Source organism: Cheilinus undulatus, linkage group 7 (assembly GCF_018320785.1).
Source record: "Cheilinus undulatus linkage group 7, ASM1832078v1, whole genome shotgun sequence".
In the NCBI taxonomy this organism is placed as follows: Eukaryota; Metazoa; Chordata; class Actinopteri; order Labriformes; family Labridae; genus Cheilinus; species Cheilinus undulatus.
Window position 1 is genome coordinate 41,746,473 of NC_054871.1, and position 13,977 is coordinate 41,760,449.

General features: G+C 38.3%; 1 protein-coding gene across 1 annotated transcript in view; it reads left to right on the forward strand.

The window, feature by feature from the left end:
- LOC121512402 (gamma-aminobutyric acid receptor subunit gamma-3) overlaps nt 1-13,977 on the forward strand; it is a 135,591-nt gene that overhangs the window by 111,811 nt on the left and 9,803 nt on the right. Inside the window, exons 6-8 of the mRNA XM_041791659.1 lie at nt 993-1,130; nt 7,702-7,854; nt 8,101-8,124. Of these exons, the coding sequence (XP_041647593.1) occupies nt 993-1,130; nt 7,702-7,854; nt 8,101-8,124 (315 nt within the window). The remainder of the gene's footprint in view (nt 1-992; nt 1,131-7,701; nt 7,855-8,100; nt 8,125-13,977) is intronic.

Genomic DNA, 13,977 nt, shown 5'->3' on the forward strand with positions numbered 1-13,977 from the left:
AAAATGTCTCCAATGCTCTATTGTAAATAAAATGTTGGGTTTGAGTTTTTACAGGGCGCCCCAACTTTTTTGGAATTGGGGATGTAATCAAACATATTTAGTGTGGTTTTGAAGCATCCAGCATGCTGTCTTGATTGTCCTTCACTATGACACACTACAAGGACAAAACACTAGATTTTTTATAGCCAGCAGGCTCCATAACCCCGCGTCTGCTGGATCAGGCGATAGTAATGTGCTTCTGACATGAAGTCTGCCTCGGGCAATACAGAGTATAATAATGTGTTTTGTCTGCCCAATATTGTTTGTTTATAATTGCATCATAAACCTGGGAAACAAGTTTTGGCATTGACAGTCATGTCGTTTATTTGTGTAACAAGCAGTTTTCTCTGATAAGCTTCTTTTTTTTTATGAACAATTAGAATTCGAATAGCGATCGCTGAATCTTTAATGACATCATTACCAGGTAATGAGAGGAACTGTGGGAAATGTTAATGAAATCCATTCATCAGGCATGTTTGAAAACAATTAGCAGTTTATGTGACATCTTCCTGGTTAATGTTTGTGTTTACTGACAGCCTGTTACATCACGTGGCTATCTGGCTCGATCATGAATTTGTTAGATTTCCTCCATAAAATGATTATGTGTCTGTTTAAGACAGCCGTGAGTCGGACTGGTGCAAGGCTGGAATCATTAACCTGTCATTAACCTCACATGATCGATCTCAAAAACACTCCCAGGCTATGTGCACATCATGCGAAGGTCAGGCTCAACATCAAGATGGATTCAGTGGGTTATTGAACCAAAGCCTTCGTTTAATCCACTTTCTCTCTGCCTTCTGTCTTCATTCCAGACCATCTTTTCATTAAACAGCCTCCAGCACAAGACTAATGTTGCTCTCAGTGGCCTTAGGTCTGTCTGCACCTCGATATCCATCATTAGGATGTGCCATGTAGCGCCCAGGGTCACACACACATGCTCTGTGTAATTGCAGATGGATACCCTCGAGACGAAATGATTTACAAGTGGAGGAAGAACTCTGTGAAGGCGGCGGACCAGAAGTCGTGGCGTCTCTACCAGTTTGATTTTATGGGCCTGAGAAACACTACGGACATAATAAAGACCACAACAGGTAGGATGTCTGCTTTAATGTTTTTTTAAGTGTAGGACATTTTTGCATTCAGAAAAATACTTGATAATAATAATAAAATCAGTAATGATATGATCTTAAACTACTTGACAAAATATGATATGAAAGGAAATATAAAAAACTAGACAAAATGACAGAATTTTATCATACAATAAAAAAGGTACTATAAATTTGTTGCTTTGTTGTCTTTAAACTACTTCTGTGTAGCTTTCACTGTTTACTTCGGGTCAGTGTTTTCTGGAAAATAACTCTTCTGCAGACTGAATAAGAATAAGTCCTCTATGATCTTTCTATATTTTGCCACATTCATTTTACCCTCTACATTTGCAAGCCTTTCAGGGCTGGCAGCCAAGAAGCATCCCCACAGCATGATGCTGCCACCACCAGCATGCTGTGTTTGTGGTGATGTGCAGTGTTTGGCGTCCAACAATCATAGCGTCTTGACTGATGGCCAAAAAGCACCATTTTGTTCTCATCAAACCAAAGAACTTTCTCCCACTTGACCATGGAGTCTCCCACATATCTTTCGGTGAGCTCATGTCAAGATTTCATGACTTCTCCTCAACAGTGCCCTTCTCTTTGCCGCTCTCACAGAAAGCTTTGACTATGAAGAACCAGGGTAACAGATGTTGTATGCAGAGTCTCTCCCATCTCAGCTGCTGAACCTCGTAACTCCTTCAGAGTAGTCATAGGTGTCTTGGTGGCCTCTCTCACTAGTCTTCTTCTTGCACGGTCACTCAGTTTGTGAGGACGGCCTGATCTAGGCAGATTTACACATGTGCCATATTCCTTCCTTTTTTTGACGATGGATTTTACTGAACTCTGGGGGATGTTCAGTGCCTTGATGTTTTTTTGCATCCATCCCCTGACTTATACTTTTCAACAACCTTTTGTCTGAGTTGCTTGGAGTGTTCTTTTGTCTTCATTGTGTAATGGTAGCCAGGAATACTGACTAACCAGTGACTGGACCTTACAGACACAGGTGTCTTTATGCTACAGTCACTTGGGACACTGAATGAAACAGAATTAAATGAAAAGAAATCAAATAATTCAAAAGAAAGTAATATGAATCAAGACAAAACAAAACTACAGTATACCATAGAAAGTCACATGAAATGACATCAAATGAAAAATGACAGTGCCATTTGATATGGCACTGTTAGATTAAAGAATGCTACAAAATTATATGATACAAAACAAAACACAATTATGTACACTCTTGGTCCATTTCCAACATGGATGTAAAGCTGCACTTTTAAGTGCATTTCTCACTCATTGTGAGAAGTTTATGAATTAAATCAAAATGCCAGTTTTCTGTTTAGGAAGTAAGGGTGCCATTTTTATTGAACAGAGTCCTCAATTAAAAACAAGAAGCAAAAAGTGGAGATTGGCATAGATTGATAGCTGGTCTGTGCATGTCATATTTTATTGATGTTGGAATTTCATATATTGCTTTTTTAACCCTGATTAATCACAGTGAACCAGTGAAATTCAAATGAATCATCTGACAGCCCGACTTTAAAATCTGAATTAAATCCAAAAAGGTTTAAAGAAAAAAAACTCACATTTACATGAATTTTACAAAAGACAAGATTTCTGAAAATATTTGCTCCACTAGCAGCCACTAAATCTGAAGTAATGAATATGATAAGTAAATATCCTTGGAGTCCTCGCCTCCAGCACTTGTATTTCTACTTGCCACAACTGAAACGTGTGTAAATGAAAAAATGATTAAGCCTCTGTCGAGACCACCAAATCAATTCCAAGATAAACAGACAAATCCATTAGTCAAACCACTCGCTGTCCAATGATCGCTCATGTAATCCCATCAAAAACAGAATGTCACAAATACATCCGTCTACTGCTTTCCTTCTCCATCTGTCACTTTCAACCTCTGCATCCAATCCTGTTTTAACCACTTAAGTTTACTCTAAATGACAACTCTTTTCTTTTTTCACACTGTCTGCACTGAATAGATTCATAATTCAAAGACTTTACTATTGAGCTCCAGAAAGAATGTCATCCTCTACATGGAGTCATAAATCAGATCTCTGATGTGAATTAAGTCAAAGTTTTAATTCTTAAGAGTTCACTTTTGTTTGATGTGCTGATATTCCTGGTTTGTCTGTGTCTTAAACTAGTTCTGATAATTCTTAAAAGCTCACATGAGCAACCTCTAACACAAGTTAAAGGTTAAGTTTATGGAAGCATAAGTGAAGTGGATTCCAGGATTATAGGCTATGGAAAGAAACATGCATGCTGTATATCCACTTTAAGACTATCACACTTTATATCAAACAGCTTTATAGTCCAATTAAATTTCACACGAGTTTAAATCTGAGTTATCAGCTGCAGAGAGAAATCAGGAGGAAGCTGCATAAAGCTGACTCAGCTCATATATTTATAGAAGTGTTTCACATAATTTGCATTTCTGATTTTCTCGTGAACCTGGACACCCCACACTCCTTTTAACACCTGCTGCTTTTAAACACCTACGCTTTCTGTTTTGTAGCAGGTATAATCACACTTTTAATAGCTGATAAATGTGTTCCTGGATAATTAAAATGTCACCTCTGAATATACAAATCAGACATAGGAACAAACAAGGAGTGAAGGACAAACTGAAGCTAAATGACACTATATCGTTGTTATTAATTTAGATTAAAAATAATAGAACAAATGAAAGCTCTAATATGTTTAAAGACAGTTTTTACAGGATTTAAACATGTTGTCTGTACAGTAAATTTTTAACCAAAAGAATAACAAAACACGATGACTGAGACTTCTTGTCTGAAAAAGAGGACTCTATTCAACAATAAAAAGCTCTCCATACCTCATTTTTACTAAACAGTAAGCCAGTGTTTTCATTTCATTGATGAATTCCACATAATTTTGTTTCCAAAACAAAACAAAACAAAACAAAACAAAACAAAACAAAACAAAACAAAACAAAACAAAACAAAACAAAAAAAACTCCATAAACAACGTATATTTTAGGTACTCTGCCTTAAACTCTACATGGCAGCACTTGCGTCCAATTGGACCTGAAGCACTTGATGGCACTTACTGATGTTGTTTCTTCTTGTCTTGATCATTGCTTGTGTTGTTCTTGCTCTCAAATGTACGTCGCTTTGGAGAAAAGCGTCTGCTAAATGACATTGTAACATTGTAACATAATGAGGGAGAAACCCTGTTTAGAGTGCCCTTTCTGCAAGCTACTTGCAAAGCATTCTGGTGTCTCTTGCAGCACGAACCAGGAAGGGCACTTGTAAGAGCTTTTCTCCATCATTATTTGAAAATTGAAAGTTTACAATACAGCTTATTCCCAAAAGATTAAGTTGGAGTATTCAATTCAAAACTACCTGTCATCATTTGTTACCTCCACCAAGGAGGTTATGTGATTGGGTGGGTTTGTTAGTTTGTAAGTTTGTTTATTAGTTTGTTAGCAACATAACTCAAAAAGTTGTGGACAGATTTTCATGACATTTTCAGGAAATGTCAGAAATGGCATCAGGAAGAACTGATTAGATTTTGGGAGTGTTCTGGATCACTGTCTGGATCCAGGAATTTTTTTAAGGATTCTGTCCTATTGGGAGATAGGGCTAATGGCGGAGCTCTGCGCTGTTACCACTTCACACCAGGAGATGGCGGACATGAGTAACTTCAATCCCAGCAGCATTTTGGAAGTGTTTCTATTCAAAGTTTTGGAGTTCATAGAGTTTGAAATACACACGCCCGGTCGAGGAGATGAGTCGAAGTGTAACAGAGAGAAAGACAGCGAATTGTAGTGAGAATACTCACAATGCTGGGAGGAATAGAGGAATATTCACCCTCTACCATGACTTCCAGTCATCCAGTGAGACCATGGGTGAGACTATCAGTGCATCTGTTGGCACCAGCAGGCAATGCTTCCACCATGACAGTCCATCCATAGCGAAGCCAATGCTTTGCCTCACTGTGTTTCCACCCCACCGGGGAGGGAGTAATCAGCAAATGCCGTGGTGGGGGGCACATGGGGACGGAGCCAGGAATTTTTTAAAGGACTATTCACTATTGGGAGATAGGGTTAATGACGGAGGTCTGCGCTCTCTGAGTGCTCTTCTAGTTTAGATTGAGACTCCTACTGAAAGTATTTACGTACTTTGTATTTTCAATTTATTCCAATTTACAGGGTGCAGTTTAGTGTTAAGTGTGGCAGCTATTTTAAATTCAGTCTTATTTTTTGTCTCTAGATTTAAATGCCTTTTAGTTTACAGTATGTCACATATGAGCTTTTTTCACTCTAAAAAGTTTAAGTATAGTTTTTGTAAATAAAAATCCTTTTAGTCCACTTTTAGTCAATTAAAAGTTGTGATATTTTAGTCTTTACTTTTAGCCTCAACATTTATTTTCTTTGAACTACTTTATAAACCTTATTGTAACATGAATCTATCGTGCATTCAGAAAGTATTCAGGGCCCCTCCACTTTTATGATTTTTGTTATGTTGCACTTTGATGCTTCATTGCAGTGTTGGAAAGTGAAAATTCTGCCCAGTCTGAGGTCCTGAGCACTGCAGAATATGTTTTTATTGAGGATGTCTGCTGTGCTCCATTCAGATCTCCCCATCTCTGCTGCTTAAGAACACCCCCACAGCATGATGCTGCCACCACCATGCTTCACTGTTGGGATGGTTTTTGGCAGATGATAAGTGAGGCCTAGTTTCCTCCACATAATGTCTAGAATTGAACCCAACCAGTTCAATCTTGGTTTCATCAGACCAGAGAATCTTGTTTCTCATAGTCTGAGAGTCCTTAAGGAGCTTTTCTGCAAACTCCAAGGTAGGCTTTTATGTTTTTTGCACCGAGGAGAGACTTCTGTCTTGCCAGTCTGCCATAAAGCCCAGATCAGTGGAGGGCTGCAGTGATGGCCTTCCTTCTGGAACTTTGTCCCATCTCCACACAGGATCTCTGGAGTTCAGTCACAGTGACCATCGGGTTCTTGGTCACCTCTCTTAGTAAGGCCCATCTTCCTAGATCACTCAGTATGGCCTGGCGACCAGCCCTTGGAAGAGTGCTGGTTTTGCCAGGACCATATTACCATAACACATGAAAAGATTCTACATTTGTCATATAGCGCCATCGGTGCTTAAATAAGAGGTGAAAACCTAGTATATGGCTGACCACAACTATCTGGGACGCCTGTTGAAAAGCCTGTCTGAAATGTGTGTTCTGGCAGAGTGGTTCTTTCATTGTTATTTTTTTACTATTATTATTTTTTTTACCTAATTTATTGTAACTGGTTACATAAATTTATATAGCAACATTTTCTCCTCTGTCTCTCTCCCTCTGTGTGAGTGGAGACAAAGCCCTGAGCAACGACATCCTCCTGCTTGTCTTCTAGCACATCTGATTGGTTAAAAGTCGTATACAGAAACAAATGCACCGGCACAGACACATCGAGTCAGCCACAGGCCTTGAGTATGGTGAGGAGAAAATATCCTCATGTTATTCTGTGCTCTTCTGTGCAGGTAGGGGATACATCACTACAAGAGATGTGCAAAAATGTCTTCTCTGCCAAGACAAGCTTTTGGTGTGGGTCTCTGCTCTGGTTTTAACAGGAAATGTGGTCCAGTTCTGAGTAAACTGTGGAGGTCCTACAGTGACATCTGAGCTAACACTGCAGCAGGTCCTGGATATACCTGACAACCCCACCATCATGATCGAAAGCCATGCTGAAACAGACCGTTGAGCGAAAACATCTTTTCCATCATGAAAAGCTTTAGTGTTGCTCACTGCGCTTGTTTTAATAAAGGAATGCTGTCCATTTCTGTGCAGCTGTGGCTAATTCTGAGCTAATCACTCCACTAGCAGGCCCACACAACTAGTGACCCTTTCCCTCATCACATTCTCAAGCCAAACACTTCAGAACAAACTGCTTAAGGGACCTGAATCAGAGTATATCAATCCTAAAGCTCAGTTCCATTTGGTGAGGGTTCAAGCTGACTGTGGATGAGTGTGTTTGAAAAGTGGTTTTAGGGACTGAAGGGAGACAAGAGTCTTGAGGAGTCCTGTACTGAGCTTCAAAGCTAGCTGTGCCCATTTTAAGAGTTTTTCACCCTCTTTTGTCATAAACATGCTTTAATGGAAACGCTGATATACTCTCAACTAAACAAGGCTTGGAGGGTAAGCAACTAAGTAATGATTTACAAACCAATCTGTTCTACTAAACAGTTCTGATGTGAACAGCTAGCTCCCGGTGGAGCACCTGTTGTCTTCTCTACATTTTTGGAGTTATTCCACATTAAAAAAGTCAAACTGTGACCAAATGAAAAGCCGTTAGGGAGCCAAACATCTGACTCATATTACTGAGCTGAGCCAAATGGTCCAGATCTCTAAAAAGAGACAGATTTTCTGTCACACTCAGCGAGTTTTTGGATAGCATTAGCTGTAGAAACACAGCAAGATCAGGTTTTACTGTTCTAAATCATAGCACACTGGACAGAACCAAGTGGAACATAAATTTATCTTCTCTTTTTGTTTGACCTCCTGCTATGCCGTACATTTGCACTCCCAGGTGACTATGTGGTGATGACGGTGTACTTCGACCTGAGCAGGAGAATGGGTTACTTCACCATCCAGACCTACATCCCCTGCATCCTCACCGTGGTCCTCTCTTGGGTCTCCTTCTGGATCAAGAAAGACGCCACACCAGCTAGAACAGCTTTAGGTACTTTGAAACAAGTCTTGAACTTCAGCTGTAGAGACGTTTGAAAAGACTGCACCATCTCAAAGTTGTCCCTTTGAGCTTTTTATTTGCACACTTTGATTATGTTTTGCTCCATCTTTCTGTGCAGCTGTCTTTACTGTGTGGATTCTTGTTTGTTTGATAAATTTGATTCACTTCATCTGCTTTTTCTGTTTTGTTTTCTGTTTTTAACTCTTTTGTTCATGCTCTCTGTTTGTTGTTGTGCAGTCCTGTGGACCAATTTGCATCAAGGTAATTAATTTCAGGCCTTTTCATTTTAAATTTTGTCTTTGTTTTATTTATCCATATGACAGTTTGCTGTGGATGAGTTGTCTATGCTCAAGTCTTTAGTCAGGGAAATGAATTTGTAGAAGTTAAATATTTGTTTGAACTGTTTTTTTCCAGTCTCTCAGGGTCTCTGCATCACCAACTCATGTTAAAGACAATTGATCCAACCTTTTTGATACAGCACCTTTTATGCAATTCTCAAGCTCAAAGTTTTCTCGCACAAAGTAAAAATTAAAATCATAATCATAAAACGCTTATCTATAAAGAGCTTTATATCAAAAAGCTTTACATGGATTAAAGAGCCCAAGAAAAATAAGACAATTAAGATTATTAAAGTTTAAAACTAAACTAATAATACATTTCTGTAAAGTTTGTAGAGTGTAGTGAAACATTAAAAAACATAAAATATGGGAAGAAAGAATTCCACAGAACTCCATTGCCTGGAGGTAAATGATAGACTACCATACCTTGCCATGGCATACCATGCCAAACCAAGCCAAGCCATACCATGCCATGCCATGCTAAACCACACTATGCCATACCATACCTTTCAACATGATACTAGATTGCATCACACTATGCAATAAAATAAATACAATATGATACATGGAATATGGTAAGTTCAAGGTTAAAAATTTCTCTTATCGTCTTATTGTCTACACATTTTGACACACAAAAGTGAAACTTGCACTCAGCTCCAGCAGCTTACTATGAAATGGCCAAGGTCACTATATGCTATAAAATAGGATTGTACTGATAAGTTTTAAACAGCAGTAATTTCTGTGATGATGTAAGCAAAGACATTGATATATTTATGAACAAGTCGATGAACTTTAAACCTATTCTAGAGAATAGCTACGGTCTAGCAGTGAATGTGTGATCCTTTAGCTTTGGATTATGTATCTGACTGCCACCATGTGAACTAGCTAGTTTTTGTATTGTAAGGAGTATTATTAATCTGTCAGCTTAGATTTAAAGGACCAGGATCACTTTCATATAAATCCAAAGCAAAGAAAGGTGATAATGAATGGTGTGATTGTAGGAGCACAGGAGCAGTGTGGGAGGAAGGATAAAGCTCTTCAGGTGTAGAAAAAGGCCGGTGTGAGTCATACCTTTCAGCTTCAGTTTGAGTCTTACTAACAGGTAGTTACAGGACTAATTTAGCTTGGTAAGTTCTCACACGCGCTTCAGAGAGTTTTTCTTCACTTCAAACCTGCTGCTGAATCTTACAGTGTGAGCCAAAACTCTGATATCTGTGCCACAGCATCAGCAGCAGGCAGTTAAATGTAATCACTGTGGCAAGCAGAGGCTAAAGGAAACGTGTGAGATGTCTGCCTGAAATAGACGGGGCCAGCTTGTTACCATGGGAACTTCAGTGAAACAGTCACAGATGTGTGTTTTTTTGTCTTGTAGGCATCTCTTTAACACTGAAGTCAAGCTAGAGGAGATGAGAGAGAGAGGAGAGGATGAGATCATACTAGAGATTAAGAGGTTTTCCTCACGTCTCTCAATCTGAGTGACGTCAACATCTGCTGATAGTTACAGTGAAAATGTCAGTCTCTTAAGGTTACTTAACTGAAAATAAAACAGCTGGATGAAAGGAAGATACATCTCCTTGAAGTAAATCCAAGAGAATCTGGCACTAAAACCGCCCTATCTTCCTCTACTGTGAATGCTAAGGTTAGAAAGATTTTCTGCAGCCAGCCCTACTTTCTACATCTAAAGCCTGACAGTAAAAGACTTTCAAAAATCTTCGTCTTCTTTAGAAAATAAAACTTGTGATTTTATTTATTTTATTGTTTCTAAGATTTGGAGTTTCAGGAGCTTGGACTCTGGTGTTCATCAACAAAACCAACCCAGCACACCACACACTAACACAGTCATTCACCAACAACTAGAGTCCCAACTCTTAAAATGCCAAATCTTGCGCCCTCAAACAGGATATTAGAGTAATAAAGTAGCTAGCTGTTAGCTTCCTGCTACGTCCACTGTAGTACAGTTTTAAGTCCAACTCCTCTCCTTGTCACTTCTACTGTGATATGTTTTACAGGACGCATTGCATAAACACCCGTGTTGGTGCCACAAATCAACAAGTTTCTCTTCCAACAGTCCATCTAACCGTACACTTTACTATCAATGCAGTGGCTGTGTTTGTTGTGCTTCCCCTCCAATTATCTTTTTCCTAATTGGCAATCATTCATTTCCCATGGCTTGCTTGGTTTTTTCTGGTGTTTCCCCACGCAGCAGAATGTTGTGGAGGGTTTATTAAATAATTGTTTTTTGTGTGTCTAAAAAATGGGTTAAAAGTGGCAAAATGGGTTGAAGTGGCAAAAAAAAATTTACTAAATGGGCAAAAAGTGACAAAAAAGCTACAAGCAATGATAAAGAAGGGGTAAAAAAATCTGCAAAAATAGAGCATAAATGGGCACAATGTGGCAAAATAAGGCAAAAAGGGGGAAATTGCTTAAGGTGGCTAAAAGAAGTGGCAAAATTAAGCTAAAAGTAGCAAAAAAAAATTTCAAAGTGGCAACATGGCAAAAAACAGCAGATATTAGTTTCATAATGGCAAAGTGGACCAAAAATGTGATGAAATATGGCAAAATAGGGTGTAAAAGGTAGTGAAATTTGTTCAAAAGTAATTCCATTTGATATAATTAAATAATTCCAACATCAGAGCTCTATAACAGCTGGACACACTTCTCAGCTGCAAAATAAGGTAACCGTTAGCCAGGATGTTAGCACAAATGCCATTGATGTAACATACATGCGTTAATATCACCAATAAATCACAACTGGGGAGGACCCATTCTCTGGGGTTTTCAGGGGCCCAGCCAATTCTGTAGGAAGTCCTGCTTCCTGTTGGATTAGAAATCTTCTTTGTTTTAAAAAAAAAAAAAAAAAAAAAAAAAAAGGATCTGGTAAATACAAATTCTCAAGCATGGAAAAAGGATGTTCTACTGATTAAAAAGTAAGTTAGAATAGCAAAAGGGAATGGTTAAAAGCTGAAATGTTTAATACTGACCCCCTTTAACTCCACCCCCTCATGCTCCCAACTCCCTTATATTGTGGCCCCACTAGACATTTCCAAGCAATGTAGACACACTACTAATCTCCACCAACCTCTGCTGTTTACTTCTAGTTTTGAATAGAATATCCCATTACTCCATGAGGTGTTTTTGCTGAAATAAATCACTGTTTTCATTTGAATTTCACATAATTATGGAGAAAAGTTGTTAAATCTAGCCTCCCTGGTTTGCCCTGCAAGTGACCTGAAAAGCATTCTCGTATTTCTTACAGCAAAAAAACAGCTTTAAACAGTCGTACTCCTTAATTATGTAAAATTTTCCATGAATTTAGAATGGTTTACTACTCAGGAAATAAACTTTACGGGGGGCGTTTGCGTCTGATTTCAAACAAGAAGTAATCAGTGAAGGTGGGCTGAGCTGAGTAGCACGTCTCTCCTTGGCATCTTTTGTTATTGTTATTGTCTTTTGTTATTGTCTTTTTGTCTTATTGTTATTGTTATTGCTAACAACAACACGAGATCAAGCCATGATAGCTAATGTTGCTAATGTTAGCAAAGATGCTAACAACAACACAGGATCAAGCCGTGTAAGCTAATGCTGCTAATGTTAGCAAAGACACTAACAACAACACGGGATCAAGCCATAATGTCAAGCTACACTGATACAGTCCAGCAGACCTGGATTTGTCCCCAAAACGACAACATCTAAGCTAACTAATGCAATTGCTAATGGGTCGCCAGAGACTGCGGACCATCAAAATCGTTGATGATAAGGGGCTTCAAGACATCATTCGGGTCACCTCTGATGACCTGTACCACAGAACACCTACGATAACTACTGTCACAAGAATCCGTGAACTGTTTGACAGCTAAAAAGGCAACTAAAGTGGAGCAGCTGGCCCAAGCTACATTTATTACACTGACGATAAACCACAGGACATCAGTCAGCAACTTCATCTACCTCGGGGTAACAGCTCACCTGATCATTCACTTTACAGCACAAGTTATTTTGTACCTGATGTGTTTATCTTCTGGGCTTGTTTGCAGTTTACATATATTACTATATTGTAAATATAGTGAATTAACACACTCTTTTTTACAAACCACAAATAAGTTTAAAAACTGTAGTTTTTTTAATATTTCTTCATTTAAACACCATATTTGTACTAATGTCTCTCAAACAAAAGTACAAGTAAATGATAGTATTTTAAATGTTAATTTATAGATAATTATAATATTAATAATAATACATTTTTTAGTACAAAGCGCTTTTAAAATGCTGTACGTAAAGTTAATATGATGAAAATAAACACTTGATAATAAGAACGTTTAAAAATCTTAAAATTACTAAAACTAAAGAAATGCTGTGATTAATCATGATTAATCACAGCATAGTGATGTGATTAACTTGATTAATTTTTGCAATCAATAAACAGCACTAGTTTTGATTAAGAGCCCCTGATGGCTTTAACAGAGCTGACAATAAAGAATCATTCATTGACAGATGTCCAGGATCTTTGTGTGAATAAAATAAATCATCATGGAGAGAAAGAATAAAAGGTATTTCTCAAAGTTACCCTCACAGGTGTAGTCAGGTTCCCTCATTGTTCATGCAGAAATTCTCTCTCAAGTTTGTTCAAAGCTCAAAAAAGTAAGAGGCTGCAGCAGTCTGAGGTAGAGAAGTCCAGAAAGAAAGAATGTAAAAACCCCCCTTTGAAATGATTTCCCCCAGTCTCCTTCATTGTAATGACTGGGAGGATTTTAAATGTGATTAATGAAGGGATGGGAGGTTTGGATGTTTCTACCGGCTTCAGCGCCGAGGAAGAAGAGCTCATATTTGTGTTCCTGAACCTCAGACAGATTAACTTTGAAGTCTGTCCAACTCTGAGGGTTTAGAAATTCCTCTGTCTTCTTTTGGATAATTGACGCAATCCACGTCAAAAACACTTTTTGATTGGTTTGGAAAAGTTCTGCAATCGTCACATGTACAGAGCCTGTAAGTGGTATTGACCTCCTTGGCTGTTTAACTCTGTTATTGATATTATAAATAAAACATGGCCAATATAATGATTCTACAGATTTCTACATAGTAATGTCAATTAAACAAAAACATCTAATGTAAAATAAGTGAGTGCATAAAAATTCACCCCCTTTAAAGTGACTGACTGAATTCAACAAAGGTCCAGCCAATCAGTGCCAGCAGTCTCACAATTAATGAAATGGGGATCACCTGAGTGCAGTGAATGTGTCTTAAGTAATTGTAGTATAAAGACACCTGTGTCTGGAAGGTCCAGTCACTGGTTCAGCAGTATTCCTGTCTACCATTACACTATGAAGACAAAAGAACACTCCAAGCAACTCAGAGAAAAGGTTATTGAAAAATAGAAGTCGGGGATGGACAAAAAAAAACTGCAAGTCACTGAACATCCATGAGAGTTCAGTTAAATCTATCATCAGGAAATAGAATAGGGCAAATGGAAGCAAAACCTGTTTTATTGTGGCTAAAAATTTGATAACAACATGGGTTGAAAGTTGCAAAATGAAGTGGCAGAAATCGGCCACATTTAGCAAAAAAGTTTGCAAAAAAATGTAGAAAAAAGAGGTCAAAAGTTGTCCAAAAAAAGTGGGAAAAAGGGTTAAAAAGAGGCAAAAATGGGTGAAATTGTCTGGCTGATTGCCTGGCAGCCATTACTCCATGAAGACAAAAGAACACTCCAAGCAACTCAGAAAAAAGTTTTTGAAAAGTAAAAGTCAGGGGATGGATACAAAATAATTTCCAGCAGTGCAGCACT